We start from the raw sequence: 14,204 nt of genomic DNA, 5'->3' as shown, positions 1-14,204 counted from the left end.
GCGCCTCTCTCTTCGGGGAGGGCCTGGGCCTGGCCGGGGCACGATGACCACACGGGACTGAGGAAGCTGCTGGTTTATTTGGGGACCATGCCTCCCCGCCTAGGCTGGATGGGTGGGGGGGTCGTGTGCCAACCCGGCTGGTCCCCTCTGCTGAGCTGTCCTCGGGCAAAGCGACAGGTCACAGGAGCGGCAGGGCAGGGCTGGCCTGGGTTGGGCTGGGCTGGGCTGGGCTGGGCTGCTGAGTCCGCGTCGGACAGAGACGGGTCAGGTCCTGACTGGACATCTCTGCCGTCATGGAGAGATGGGCATCTGTCTGTGGGCTGGGCGCTCCCTCGCAGACTCAGCAGGACCTGGGGCCTTGGGGCCCCCGGCAGTTACGAGGATCATGTCACACACAGCTCCGCCGCCCAGAGCGGGGGCTTGCTGCTGTAGGAGCGTCGCCTGCTGGCCTCCCTGCCAGCCTCCTCTGGCTCTACGGCCTTGTGTGCCTCAGCAGCCTCCCCCTCTGTGTGGTATGGGGTCTCCAGCAGCTTCAGTACCCGCTGCACCTGGAGAAGAGCCAGGGGGCAGGGTGTTGGGGTGGCCCTCGCCTGCCGTGGGAGAGGAGGGACGGGCGGTGAGGGGGATGCTTGCCTCCGAGAAGTCCCCATTCTCTGCAGCCTCAATGGCGTTCTGCGCGATGTAGTTCCTCAGGATGTACTTAGGGTTGTTGGCGTGCATGACACGCATGTGGTCAGCCTGCCAGGCAGCAGTGTCACCAGCACACTTCCTGTCCTGCTCCAGCCGGGCTCTGGAACCACACCCGGCCCGTGTCCAGCAGATGCAGTGCCCCCCCCCACCCTGACGTGGTGCCTGGCCTGCGGGTGATTGGTGCCCCCGGCCTCACCTGTACTCCTGGAGCCAGCCGGCCCAGCGGCTCCTGTTCCTGGCCTGCAGCTCGGCAGGGCTCAGCTGCTCCAGCTGAGACTGCCGCTCCATGCGCTCCAGCTCCCGTGTGAGGCTTGCCTGCGTGCCGATGAGCGCCAGGAGCTGTGGGTTTGACTGCGCCAGCACGAGCATCGTGGAGAGCTGCCTGTGCAGAGCGTGGTGCAGAGAGCTCCAGGGGCCTGCCCTGCAACCACCCCCACCCCAGCCTGACGGATGGGCAGACGCAGGACGACTACCTGCTGCCCAGCCGGCTTTTGGGGCAGCCCCCCCACCTGACGGGGCACAGGGTCTGCAGGCTGCCCAGGGCGGGCCGCTTCTCCCTGCTGTTGGGCACTGGCCTACATCCCGACCCTGCACTGGCTCCTTGTCTGCTGACCGCTGAGTGGACCCTCCTCCACCTCCGGGGGGCAGGGCGGCCCCCGACACCCACTTCCTGTTAATGCTGCCTTCATGTCCAGCAGGGCTGCCAGCCTTCAGCCCACTCCCCACGCTGCTGCACTGCACTCCTGTCAGACCTCTGGCTGGTGGCTGGTTTATCAAAACCCATCACCATTGCTTCTAGCACCCGGGCTGCACCCCTGGTGGACAAGGTGTGCTCATCCCAGTGGGAAAGGGCACTGAGGCATGGTCTGGCTGGACTCTGAAGGGCCCACACCCAGGCTCTCCCTGGGGACCTCCCCAGATCAGGGACCACTGTGCCCTAGCATATGCTGCCCAGCCTCGCCATTCCAGGGGCCACATCACCGTGCTTTCCTCTGACCAGGGGGCCTCAGCACCACAAAGACCAGGACTGACTGGCTCCTGGTGTCCTGCTGTCCCCAACGTTCTCCAGCACGCATGTCTCCCATGGGCTTCCTTCTAAATATTCCTCCCTTTCTGGAAACGAACTCCAAGGAAGCAAGCCCTGAGTACCCACCGGGGATCCATCTGGGGTCGGAAGGCGAGCCTTAGCTCCTCTAGGGAGGCACACTGTGTGGTCAGTGCAGCCAGGAACTCGTCCGGGTCCGGAGACTCTGGCCCAGCTGGGAAGGAGCTCAGCAAGTAGAAGGAGTTTGTGAAGTCAGCACCTAGAACAGGCAGCTGCTCAGGGCACCGTCCTGTCAACAGGTGACCACACCCATCCATCCAATACACATGTGTGGGCCGGGACTCCTGACTCCCCTCCAGCCTCTCCAGCCCCACCCAGGGTGGCCACCACTCTGAACCAGGCAAGTCACTCAGTTTCTCGAGGCTTCCAAGCCCCCGTGTCTTCCTCTGTCAAATGAGTAAACAGCGAGGGGGCCCCGAGGTTGGCATCACAGCTGCAGGGCCGAGAAACGCCCGGCACCGGGCGCAACGCTCGGCAGGCGTGTGAGGTCCTCAGCCTGACCTGTCAAAGCGCCGTCACCATGGGCCCTAGGAAAACACCCCAAAGCAGACCCAACAGCAGAAGGGAATCGGTGGTGTACAGAAGAATCACCTAAGCAGGAGAGCCGTAACAGAAGACAAGGGCAAGACAGAGAAAGCAGAGCCCAGCGGGAGTCCCTCGTCGGTAATTACCTCAAAAGGAAACGGATTAGTGTCTCCATTCAAAGAGCAGAAACTGGCAGGATGGATAAAAAACATTATCCAGCTACAGTAAGATACTCACTTTAAAGAAGTTGAAAGACACAAATAACTAAAAGGAACAAAAGTGGGGGCATCACAACTGATCATACAGAAATAAGACTAAGAAAACACTATGAACAGTAACCTAGGTAACAATGAGTCAGATCATTTATGGGACAGATTCCTCAAAACATAAGTTACCAAAATTGACTCGAAACAAAATCTAAAGTGTCCTATAACAAATAATGAGATTGAATCAACAATGAAAAACTTCCCTTATAAACAGAAATGAAAAACCTCAACAAAATATTTAAAGGACCAAGTGGGCTTTATCCCCAGAATGCCAGTTTGTGAACTGGATGTTTCTGTGTCCCCTCCGCCCAAACTGACACCTTAAAACCCAAACCCCTAGTGGGATGGTTTCTGGAGATGGGGCCTGCGGGAGGTAGGTCAGGAGGGTGGAGCCCCCACGATGGACTTTGTGCCCTTCTAAGAGGGGGCAGAGAGAGCTTCCCCGACCCCGCACTCTGCCATGTGAAGACAGAGCCCGAGACGGTCTCCACCAGTGGCCCCACCTTGCCAGTGCCCTGACCCTGGATGTCCAGCCTCCAGGTTGTGAGATGGACTTTCAATCAACTAAGACAGAGTGTGAATGAAGGAACAGAACTGTAATCATCTCACTGAGGCAAAGCGGTGAGAACACTCAACTGGGGAGAGAAGGAAGCCTCCCCAGCTTGGTAAGAACCTTGTATCACCAGGCCCACGGCTCGCCTCACAGCCAGGTTCACAGGATGGAGACTCGAGGTCATCGGGCTGCGGGGGGTAGTCGGTGCTTCACGGGTACAGCGTTGATGGGGGCACAACAGTGTGTGCACGGGGGTGGTGAAGGCCCAGTCTCGTGTCTCCTGTGCCTGCCCACGCTCACCTGTCAGGTGCATGGTCTCCAGGAGCTTGGCTACCAAAGCGCCGTCCTCCGCCAGCTCCATCCTCACGAGGCCCAGCTTCCTGCGCATCTTCTGCAGGTAGTGTGTGCGGAACTCAGTGTCGAACTCCTCCGCCAGGATGGCCTTGCCCAGCTCCAGGGGCAGCTCAGGGTCCAGGGCCTCAGCCAGCTTCTGCAGGTTCCACTTGCACACCTCGGGCTGCTTGCTGTATGAATAGCGCCCAGCAGTGTCGGAGGCGTTGCACACGTGGTCGGGGTCGTACCTGCCACATGGGTGAGAGCCGGGTGCGCTCGAGGGCCCCACCGAGGGGCTGTGCAGACCTGGGTGCCCAAAGGCAGGGCCTGGGTGGCCACCACTTAGCTGCCCACTCCCGCAGGGAGTCTGGTTGGGCTGGCCCAACTCAAGGACCCTGCAGCTGTCTGTCCCTTCCCACACATGTGATCAATTTCCACCTACAGAGCAGGGAAGCCACACTTCAGGCAGCCTGTCCCCTCACCTCCTGGCTCCTCCCCTGCCTTTCAGTGCACTATCAGCCTGGGAGAGGGGCGCTTTCTAAAATATTCTCTGCTCAAAATCCTCCAGGGCATCCCTGCTAGCTGGCTGAGAATTAAACAGGAACAGATTGTTCGCAGAAGCAGCCACACACGCCTGCAGGTCGTTCCTGAGGCCCGGGCGGGGACCTCACCTGTCGAGGAAGCCGAAGGGCCCGTAGTCAATGGTGAGCCCCACCACGCTCATGTTGTCCGTGTTGAGCACGCCGTGGCAGAAGCCCACGCACTGCCACTCGGCCACCAGCCGGGCCGTGCGCCGTGTCACCTGCAACAGGAGGCACTGCTGCCCCGCTGTGCCCCAGCCCACCCCTTCCTGAACTGGCGGTGCCCCCATGCCCGTCTGGCTCCGCGTGATGCCCCAGGGGCCCCACCCAGTGTCCTGTCAGCTCAGCCAATGCTCAGCCAGGGGAGGACACCCAAGAATATTTCAGAAGGAAAAAGTTATTTTGGATGAGTTGGAATTTGTGGCTCCAACCCCTCCACCCCTGCCACCACACTTCTCTTTAGCATACTTGCTATTTTGGCTTTTTACTCAGACCAGAAACACCAGGGAACCTTGACACCCTCAAGAAGCAGGACCAGTGGATGACCATGTGGAAACAAGGAGGGCAGCTACCACATTGTCAGGCAGACCTGCCCCAGGTACAGGCCACGGTGCCCACGGGCCTACCTCGCCCTGGGCTGGACCGCAGAAAGGAGGCTCGACTGACCCACCTGCCTAGGCCAGGGTCCAGCTGCCGCCCCCCAACCCCTGCCAGGCACAGTGCCCCATACAGCCTCGGGCAGGTGCCCATGCAGGGGAGCAGGACACAGGGCTGCATGCACGTGCCTCATCCCCGGGGTCGGGCAGCACCACTCTCGGCTTCAATGACGAAGAGACCCAAGTTCAGAGTGGGGTCCCGGACCGCCCACCCTGGGTGTGAGCTGAGCCCCAGGACTCCCCTGGCATCATGACAGAAAGAAACAGTGCAGCTGAAGTGGGCTTGGGGGTGACTGGTGCAGGATGGGACCCCATAGCCACCTGCTTGGCAACCACTTCGGTGCTGACCCCTCACCCTGCCCTCTCCTCTGCCTCCACAAGGCCTGGCCTCTTGCACCGCCTACACTCCGACCGACAGGTGGGGGGCCCTGCCTGAGAGTTCTGGGGATGGACTCTGCCTCGGGCTAGGAAAGTCCCGTGTCTCCCCCGAATGGAGAGGCTGGGCTGGCCTGGCCAGGCTGTGTGGCTGGGGGCACTGTGTGCACAGGCCTCCCTTGGGAGGGGCCTGGCATCCACCAGCACCCACTCCCACCTGAGCCGAGTGCCCCCCAGGGCTGTGTGGCACACAGGCCCCATGGACGCCACTCAAACAGTGACCTATGAGTGCGTCCCAGGACCCCTGACCCTCAGTGGTGTTTGTGAGAGGCTGGCCCTGGTCCGCACCCACCTCCCGGAAGAAGGCCACATGCCTCTGCACACGGTCGCCAGCGTGAGCAGCCTGGATCTCGGGGTAGAAAGTGCCGATGACGTAGTCCAGCATCTGCGCCCGGATGTCATTCCTGCCTACGCTGGGGCCCGCCCGCCCCGTGTGCTCATCCGCAGGCTTGAAGATCTCAAAGGACCCAAACCTGGAGGGAAGACACATGTCCTCACTGCTTAAACATGCTGCCTACCCCCACGCAAAGGAAGAGGGCCACGTGCAGCCCTGTGGCCAGAGTAGGATGGATACCCAATTAAAACAAACCACATGATGTGGCCAGTTTCTCAGTGACAGATACACGGGGCACTTCCTCGGCCCCCCACGGCCACCTTACAAGAAGGGAGGGGCTCCTGTCTGTCCCCTCCACACCACAGGACACGCCGGTCACCATGTCCTGTGAGATGACCGGCGGGTTGGCAGGACTCCAGACATTGCCTGTGAGTGGTCAGCAGTGGTCCTCCGCTGGGTAATCAGCCCCCGGGGACGGGCAAGGTCCAGAGACATCTGCTTGTCACAACTGGGGACCCAGAACGAGGCTGTCCTCTCAGTGCTGTTCACACAGCTCCTTGTTAGGCACCCAAGTGAACCCCCAGAACCCACCCTGGGCTCCAGGCCCAGGCCTCCCCGCCCCCACGCCCCGGAGGACCCTCCTGCGGTACCTGAGGAAGGTGGGGGCCACGCGCAGCACCACGGCACATGGCTCAGCACGCGGGTTGCCATCGTAGAACACATCCCGCAGGACGGTGGACTGGGAGGTGACACAGGCCCCGGCCCGCGTGGTCGGCACTCCCAGGTGGAACATGGCCTCGCTACACAGGAACTCCCGGATGCTGGAGCGCAGCACTTTGCGGCCGTCAGCCTGTCTGGGGTCAAACACAGAGGTCACTGCTGCTCAGCACCCCACCCAGGGAGGGGCCAGGAGAAGGGGAGCACCCAGGCTTGTTAAAAACCACCCATGAGCAGTTCTAACGCCGCTGGAGAGCGCCTGTTTTTTCTAAAATTGAAGGATAGTCAGTTTACAATGTTGTGCTAACTGCCAGTGAACAGCAGAGCAATTCAGTTACACATACACAGACTCCTTTACATACTTTCATTATAGATTACTACGTGACATTGAATATAGTTCCCTGTGCTCTACAGTGGGGCCTTGTTTATTTTACATATAGTAGTTCCTATCTGCTAACCCCAAACTCCTAATTTATCCCTCCACACCCCTCTTCCCCTGCCCCATAACCATAAGTCTGTTTCCCACGTCTGTGAGTCCGTTCTGTAAATAAGTTCATTTGTGTCATTTTTTTAGATCCCACATGAATGACATATGCTATTTTTCTTTTTCTGGCTTACTTCACTTAGTATGAAAATCTCTAGGCCCATCCATGTTGGTGCAAATGGCATTATTTTACCAGTTTTTATGGCTTAGTCATCCAGCTTCTTTATCTGTTGATGGACATTTAGGTGCTTCCACGCCTTGGCTCTTGTAAACAGTGCTGCTGTGAACATTAGGGTGCATGTGGTTTTTTGAATTAGAGTTCCCTCTGGATATATGCCCAGGAGCGGGATTGCTGGATCATATGGTAAGTCTATTTTTAGTTTTTTGAGGAATCTCCATACTGTTTTCCACAGTGGCTGCACCAAACTGCATTCCCACCAGCAGTGCAGGAGGGTTCCCTTTTCTCCACAGCCTCTCCAGCATTTGTCATTTGTGGGCTTTTGAATGACGGCCATTCTGACTGGTGTGAGGTGGTACCTCACTGCAGTTTTGATTTGCACTGGAGAGTTTTGGACAATAGCAGACATTGAGCCCCTAAGTCATCCAGGTCTGGAGCCACAGCACCGGTGTCTGGCCTGCGGCTGGGGACCAAGTTGGCACCAAGGATAGGGAGAGCTACATAGGCCTCCCGAGAGGGCCTGGCCCACTCCCAGTGTTACACACACACACTCAGAAATCTGCAGTTCTGTTTTTGTGGATTTACTTTATGAAAACGCTCTTACAACAACAGACAGCATTATCTGCAGTGGGAGGAGGACCTCAGACTACCTCAGGCAGCTCTGAATGACTTGAATTTTTTCTTTTCCTGCTAAACCTCCATTATGTTTTTTAATAGGCTCTATTTTTCTGAGCAGTTTTAGGTTCACAGCAAAAGTAATCAGAAGGCATAGGGATGTCTCATACCCCCCCCCCAACATCAACACCGCTGCCAGGTGGGACACTTGTTAACAATCAGTGAACCTACACCGACACGTCAGCATCACCCAGACTCTGCCGTTCACACTCGGTTCACGCTTGGTGCTGTACCTTCGATGGGCAAACCCACAGGACACCCGTGCAGTGACGTGTCCACCATGACAGCATCACACAGAGTAGTCTCACTGCCCCCAAAGCCTCCGTGCTCTGCCCACTCATCTCCCCCCAACCCTTGATCTTTCTACTGTCTCCATAGTTTTGCCTTTTCCAGAAGGTCACAGTTGGAATCATACCGTGTGTGACCTTTTCAGATTTTCATCCTTCACTTACTAACATGCATCTAAGTTTCCTCCACGTCTTTTCATGGCTTGATAGCTCATTTCTTTTTAATGCTGAATAACATCCCATTATCTGCATGGACAGGAGTTTATCTATCTATTCACCTTAAAGCATATCTTAGTGGCTTCCAAGTTTTGGTAATTATGAATAAAGCTGCTGTGAACATTTGGATGCAGGTTTCTGAGTGGACATGTTCTCAGCTCCTCTGGGTAAATACCGAGGAGCATGACTGCTAAATCACATGGTGAGACCATGTTCTGTAAGAAGCTACCATACTGTCTTCCAAAGCGGCTGCACCGCTGTGTATCCCCAGCAGCAGTGGTGAGAGTTCCCGTAGCTCCACATCCTTGCCAGCATTTGGTGGTATCAGTGTTCTGGATCTTGGCCCTTCTATTAGGTGTGTAGTGGAGTCTCCTTGTTGTTCTAATTTGCATTTTCCTGATGACATATGATATAAAACATCTTTTCCTATGCTTATATGCCATCCATGTATCTTCTTTGGTGAGGCATCCAACAAGGTCTTTGCCCCATTTTAAAATCAGTTTATTTTCTTACTGTTGAGTTTTAAGACTTCTTTGTATATTTTAGATACCAGTCCTTTACCAGATGTGTCTTTTGTAACGATTTTCTCCCAGTCTGTGGCTTGTCTGCTCACTCTCCTGACTGTCCTGCACAGAAGTTTTAACTTTAATAAAGTTCAGCCCATCTGTTATTTCTTTCATGGATCCTGTCTTTGGTGTTGTGTTTAAAAAGTCATCTCTGTACCCAAGATCATCCAGATTTTCTGTTTTATCTTCTTGGAGTTTTATAGTTTTGCATTTTGTTTAGGTCTGTGATCCATTTTAGGTTCATTTTTGTGAAAGATGTAAATAAGGTCTGTGTCTAGATTCATTCTTTTTGCATGTTGATGTCCAGCTGTTCCAGTACAATCTGTTGAAAAATTATCTTTGCTCCACTGTATCACCTTTGCTTCTTTGTCAAAGGTCCACTGACGAAGGTCTATATATTCACGTGGGCTTTCTGTTCTGTTCCATTGATCGTCTGCTCTTTGGCCGCACCGTCTTGTCTACTGTTGTCTTATAGTAAGTCTTAAAGTTGGGAGGGATCAGTCCTCAGACTTTGTTCTTCTCCTTCAATAGTGTGTGGGCTCTTCTGGGTCTTTTGCCTTTTGATATGAATTTTAGAATTAGTTTGTCAATACCTACAAAATAACTTGCTGAGCCTTTGACTGGGATTGCACTGACTCTATAATTGAGTTGGGAAAACTGACATCTTGACCATATTGATTCTTCCTATCCATGAACATGGAATATCTTTACACAGATGTAGTTCTTCTTTGATATCTTTTATCAGAATTCTGTAGTTTTTTTTCAGAGGTCTTATAGATATTTTGTTAGATTTAAACCTTATTATCTCGTTTTTAAGACTGCTAACATAAATAGTATTGTTTTTAATTTCAAAGTACACTTGTTAATTGCTGGGATATAGCAAAGTGATTGACTTATACAGTAACTATATCCTGCAACCTTGCTATAACTGCTTATGAGCTCATTTTTTGGCTAGTTCTTTGAGATTTTCTACACAGATGTTCATCTGTAAACAAAGACAGATTTAACTTCTTCCATCTCAATCTGGACACCTTCAGTTTTCTTTTCTTGTCTTGTTGCATTAGCTAGGACCTCCAGGGATGCTGAAAAGCAATGACAGGGGACATCTTTGCCTTATTTCTGATCTTAGTGGGAGAGCATTGAAGTTCTCATGATTAAGTAGATGTCAGCTATACGTTTTCCATAGATACTCTTTAGCAATGAGGAAGTTCCTCTCTATGCCCAACTTACTGGGTTTTCATCATGAATAGGTATCGGATGTTTTTTCCAGATCAACTGATATGATCATGTGATTTTTCTTCTTTAGCCTGCTAATCTGAGGGATTACAGTAATTGACCTTTGAGTGTTGAACCAGCCTTGCATCCCTGGAATACATCCCATTTGGTTGTGATGTATAATTCTTTTCTTACACTGTTGGATTTGATATGGTAATATTTTGTTGAGGATTTCTTTACCCATATTCACAAGAGATTCTGGTCCCACCTAGCAGACAAACACAACAACAAAACGAGTCTGGATCTGTGCAGTGGAAGTCGGGCCCGGCCCAGGGCACAGCAGTGTCTCAGCACCCTCCCAGGCAGGAAGGCACTTGAAAAAATTTAGAAAGTTCTCCAGGAAAGAACAAAACATGTGGGAAAACAATGGGCACACTGCCATCTCACCTGCAGAAGGACACTGAGGCCGAGTGAAGGCACCTGGGGTATATCTGCTGCCTACATCCTCTGTTGATACTGGGCCCAGTGTGAGCTTGGGGTGCTGTGGCTAGGGAGGCCAGGAGTCAGTAGAGACCTCTGCAGGGGCACACCTTGGCCTCTTGCCTTGCCCTCAGCCAGGAGCCTGACCTCGCCCTCACCCCGGGGATCCCTGCTGGGCGACTGCACCCACCTCTGGCTGCCTCAGGTCACAGCTGCATTCCACTCACCGCCTTCTGGTCTGTAACCCTTCCTCAAGTGTCACTCCAGCCCCACCCTGACCTGGGAATTACCTCTCAGCCCAGCTAGGTTTCATGTTTTCCCGTAGGAAGCCAGCACAGCCCAAGCTAATCTTGAACTGGTAAAAAATGATCCTGAAAACAAGCAGCCTATCTTCTTGCCCAGGGCAAGGTGCCCAAAGCAGAAACCAGAACTGAATAATGATTACACAGCAAGGGTCAAGGGCGTGGGGCAGCCCTGCCCCCACAGAACCCAAAGGACACACGACTGTGGTCCCTTCTCCTGGGCGCTCAGGTCTGTTCCCAGCCAAACTGCTGGGATGGACTCAGCTAAGGACAAGCTCTTCTGCATCTGCCAAGAGAGGCCATCCTAAAATCCCAACCCCCATGGCAGGCAGAGGCAAGACGCCCCCTGCCCGACTCCCAAAACCTACACCTGGGGACTCCAGCAGCAGTTGGCCTTAAGCCACTCACAGCCACTTCGGGTGTAAGCCTCAAGTCAGGAAACGTTGGGGGTGGTGGGTGGGCGCAAACCTGATAAAGGCCAAACAGCCCCTTTCTTTTAAAGGACCTCAGCTCTGGAAACACTGACTTAAAACTCAACTCTTCAAATATAAAAAGCAACTTCTGACAGCACATTACTCTCACAGATGTTTTTCATAATGGGCAAAAACAAATTATCAAAATGAGCACACAAAGTTTAAAGATGCTCATACAACAGACAAGCCCCAGGGTGAGAAGCATTTACAAATCATCTCAAGGGGTGGAAGGTCCAACCACTGGTGCAGGGGGCGCCAGGCTGAACTCAGGAAATCTCAGAGACTGAAAGGTTTGAAGACTGGTGAATGAAGAAGAACCAGTTACCCTGAGGATTGGAGGTGGAGGTGCTGGAGGTAGGGGTGGGGGACAGGTTCAGCCCCTGGAGAGAGGGTAGGTGAGAGCACGTGGAAGGGGCCAGAGAAGACACATGCCCTTGAGACTTCGTTGAACACAAAATGCTAACTTAGGTGTAATTCTTTCAGCTATTCAACAAGCATCTAACAAATACGGGCCAAATATATGAAAAGACCAAAACAGCCTGTCGGCACGGTGTGTTCAGGAGGCAGGACAGCTGTGGGCAGGGTGTCCTGCTGGGTCATGCTGTAGGGATCTGGACCCAGGCCCTGGACGGGCAGCTGACCCTGCCCACTTTGCTGCAGAGTCAGAACAGGGCTGGCCCCCAAGTGCGTGGAAGCCCATGACTGGGAGAATGTCCACTGGGACAGCAGACCTGTCCTTGTCCAGAGCACTGGCCGCACGACAGACAGCAAGGAAGGCACACCGATGCTAAGTGTGTTGGAGGGAAAGAGACTGCCCACTAGCATTCAGAGGAAGCCCGGTGCCGCCTGAGCACTGGCAGCTGGCTGGGCACGCGGTAAACATGAGTGTTACCCGGAGGACTGACTCCAAAGTCCTTGGACGATTTCTGAGAACAGCTTGCGCAGCTGCCAGTGCTGTGGGGTCAGATGCTCAGCCTGACAGGAGAGGCAGCAGGGTCCCTCCACCGAACGGGTCAGAGGGGGCAGGGGCACGAGGAGGAAGCCAGGGAGCCAGAGCACCTCCCTCCTGTCTTGTCCTGGACTCAAGGCCTGCGCACAAGCTGCTCCTTCGGCTAGGACACTGCTACCCATCCTGTTCTACATCCCTAGCTAGGACTTTTCTGTAGTGACATCTCACCCCCAGCCACCCCACCGGGAAGGACAGCTCCGTGGGCATGGGTACACCCTCTCAAACACACCTGGAGAAGAGCGTGGGGCGCCCTGAGGGGTCAGCCCGCCTCCCGGGGTCAGCCCCCCGGCCCGGAGCCCCGGCCTGGCCCACCTGGAGAAGGGCGTGGGGCCGGCGCCCTTGAGCTGCAGCTCCCAGCGCTCGCCGGCCGCCGTACACACCTCGCCCAGGTACATGGCGGCGCCGTCGCCCAGCTGCCCCGCGAACTGGCCGAACTGGTGGCCGCAGTAGCAGTGCGCGGCGGGCTCGGAGCCCGGCAGCAGCGCGTTGCCGCTGAAGAAGAGCGCGGCCTCGGCCTCGCGCGCCTCGCGGGCGGCGGCGTCGGCGGGCGGCGGGCCCAGGCCCAGCAGCGCCAGCGCGGGCTCGGACAGCGCCACGAGGCGTGGCTGGCGCAGGGGCGCGGGCCGCACGCGGCTGAAGCAGGCACCGGGCACGGGACGCGGCGCGGACGGGGCGCCCTCGGGGCCGGGCGGCGGCGTCTCCACGGGCAGCGCGCGCACGGCACGGTTGTCAAAGCGCAGCCCCGCCAGCCAGCGGGGCGCGGGCTCCATGGCGCCGGCTGAGGCGGAGCAAGGTGCGGGCAATGGGCGGCAGCCGAGGGACGGCGGCCGGGCGCGGACGGCCGCGAGCGACGGCCCGAGCGCGGCCCTGAATGCGGCCATCCGAGGCGCCGCTGCGGCGGAAGCCTCTTTGCCCCGACAGGAAGCCCCGCCCTGCTCCCCGCCGCCCAGTTGTCGTGGGCCGCGCCCCGGAAGCCTAGCTCTGATTGGTCGCACCGTCTGTCCGCTTCTGCGCCAGGTCCCGCCTCGGGGGACTGCGAGGGCCGGTTCCGCGGAGCTGCGGCTGAGGGCTGGAGTGGGCAGTTGAGACAGGGCAGTCCGGAATGACTGCCCTGCGCCGCAGCCGTCAGGTCCCTGGAAGTCCGCCCTGGGAGGCACCTGCCAGACCAGGCTGAGCGCTCCAAGCCGGTGACTGTGCCGAATGACGTCCCCAGTGGACCTCCAGGGTGCCCCCAACTCCGGGGGGGAAGCCAAGGGCAGCCCCACCGCTACGCTGTGCTGAGGGTCTGGACCTGGATTGTGTTTTTGCTAGCCGCGCACAGGACAGGAGGGAAAGAGGACAACATTTGTCTGGATCTGGGAGAATTCATGGGAACAGCTGTGGGCCAGGCAGAGCCCGAGGAGGAGGCCAAAGCCTGGAGCCTGCCAGCCCCGGGCCGGGCGCCTCCCTAGTGCGGGGCCTTTGCGCCTGCGCTATCCCCGCCTGGAGCGCGATTCCGCACAGGCATGCTAGATCCCGTACCGCCCTGCTGCCTGCCTTGCCCGCCGTGCCTCCTGTCACCCTGTGTTTTTCCTTGCACTTCTCTCTGAAATGAGCTCATTCCCTTATTTTCCTGTTTCTTGTATGTCTTTCCTCACCCTCACTTTGCGAGAGCAGGAGCTCTGATGATCTGGGCACCAGTTCCCCAGAGCAGCTCCTGGCCCAGAGAAACTCCTTGGAGATGTGCAGGAGGCTGAGGTGGGCGCAGGGTGGGGATGGTCAAGCTTGGCCTTGAAGGGGCCCCCAGGTGAGGAGGTGGGGCAAGTCAGTGTTGCAAAATGATTCGAATTCAGTTCAGAGGAGCCTTGTGGAGACTCCTCCCCACTAGGTGACCCCGCTGATGCCTGCATGGAAAGAGTGGTTCTTGGAGGGGCTCCCAATCCCCTGCCCATGTGGGCTCAGACTGAAACCCGAGACCCTTGACAAACTCTCCAGCTCCCTCCTGGCTGGCGCTGCTCTTTCTTCCAGGAGCCCCGATTCCACACCTACCTTCAAGGGGCCGCCTCTGAACTTTCTCCTGGGGCCACAACGAGGCTTCCCAGACCTCATGAGAACCATCTCTGCCCCTGTCGCCGTGTGACCTCG

The 14,204-nt window shown here is 56.2% G+C and overlaps 1 protein-coding gene across 1 annotated transcript; it reads right to left on the bottom strand.

Moving 5' to 3' along the window:
- Positions 1–58: 58 nt before the first annotated feature.
- SELENOO (selenoprotein O) lies at positions 59–13,012 on the bottom strand. Its single transcript, XM_072973770.1, has 9 exons — positions 12,393–13,012; positions 6,129–6,332; positions 5,437–5,617; positions 4,144–4,274; positions 3,440–3,720; positions 1,844–1,994; positions 887–1,072; positions 634–790; positions 59–548 (listed from the first exon to the last, which is right to left on the bottom strand). Exons 1-9 carry the CDS (start codon positions 12,959–12,961, stop codon positions 375–377), a joined length of 2,034 nt encoding a protein of 677 aa, XP_072829871.1. The 5' UTR covers positions 12,962–13,012; the 3' UTR covers positions 59–374.
- Between the last annotated feature and the right edge of the window lie 1,192 nt (positions 13,013–14,204).

Source organism: Vicugna pacos, chromosome 12 (assembly GCF_048564905.1).
Source record: "Vicugna pacos chromosome 12, VicPac4, whole genome shotgun sequence".
In the NCBI taxonomy this organism is placed as follows: Eukaryota; Metazoa; Chordata; class Mammalia; order Artiodactyla; family Camelidae; genus Vicugna; species Vicugna pacos.
This window is presented reverse-complemented; position numbering and strand designations above follow the sequence as displayed.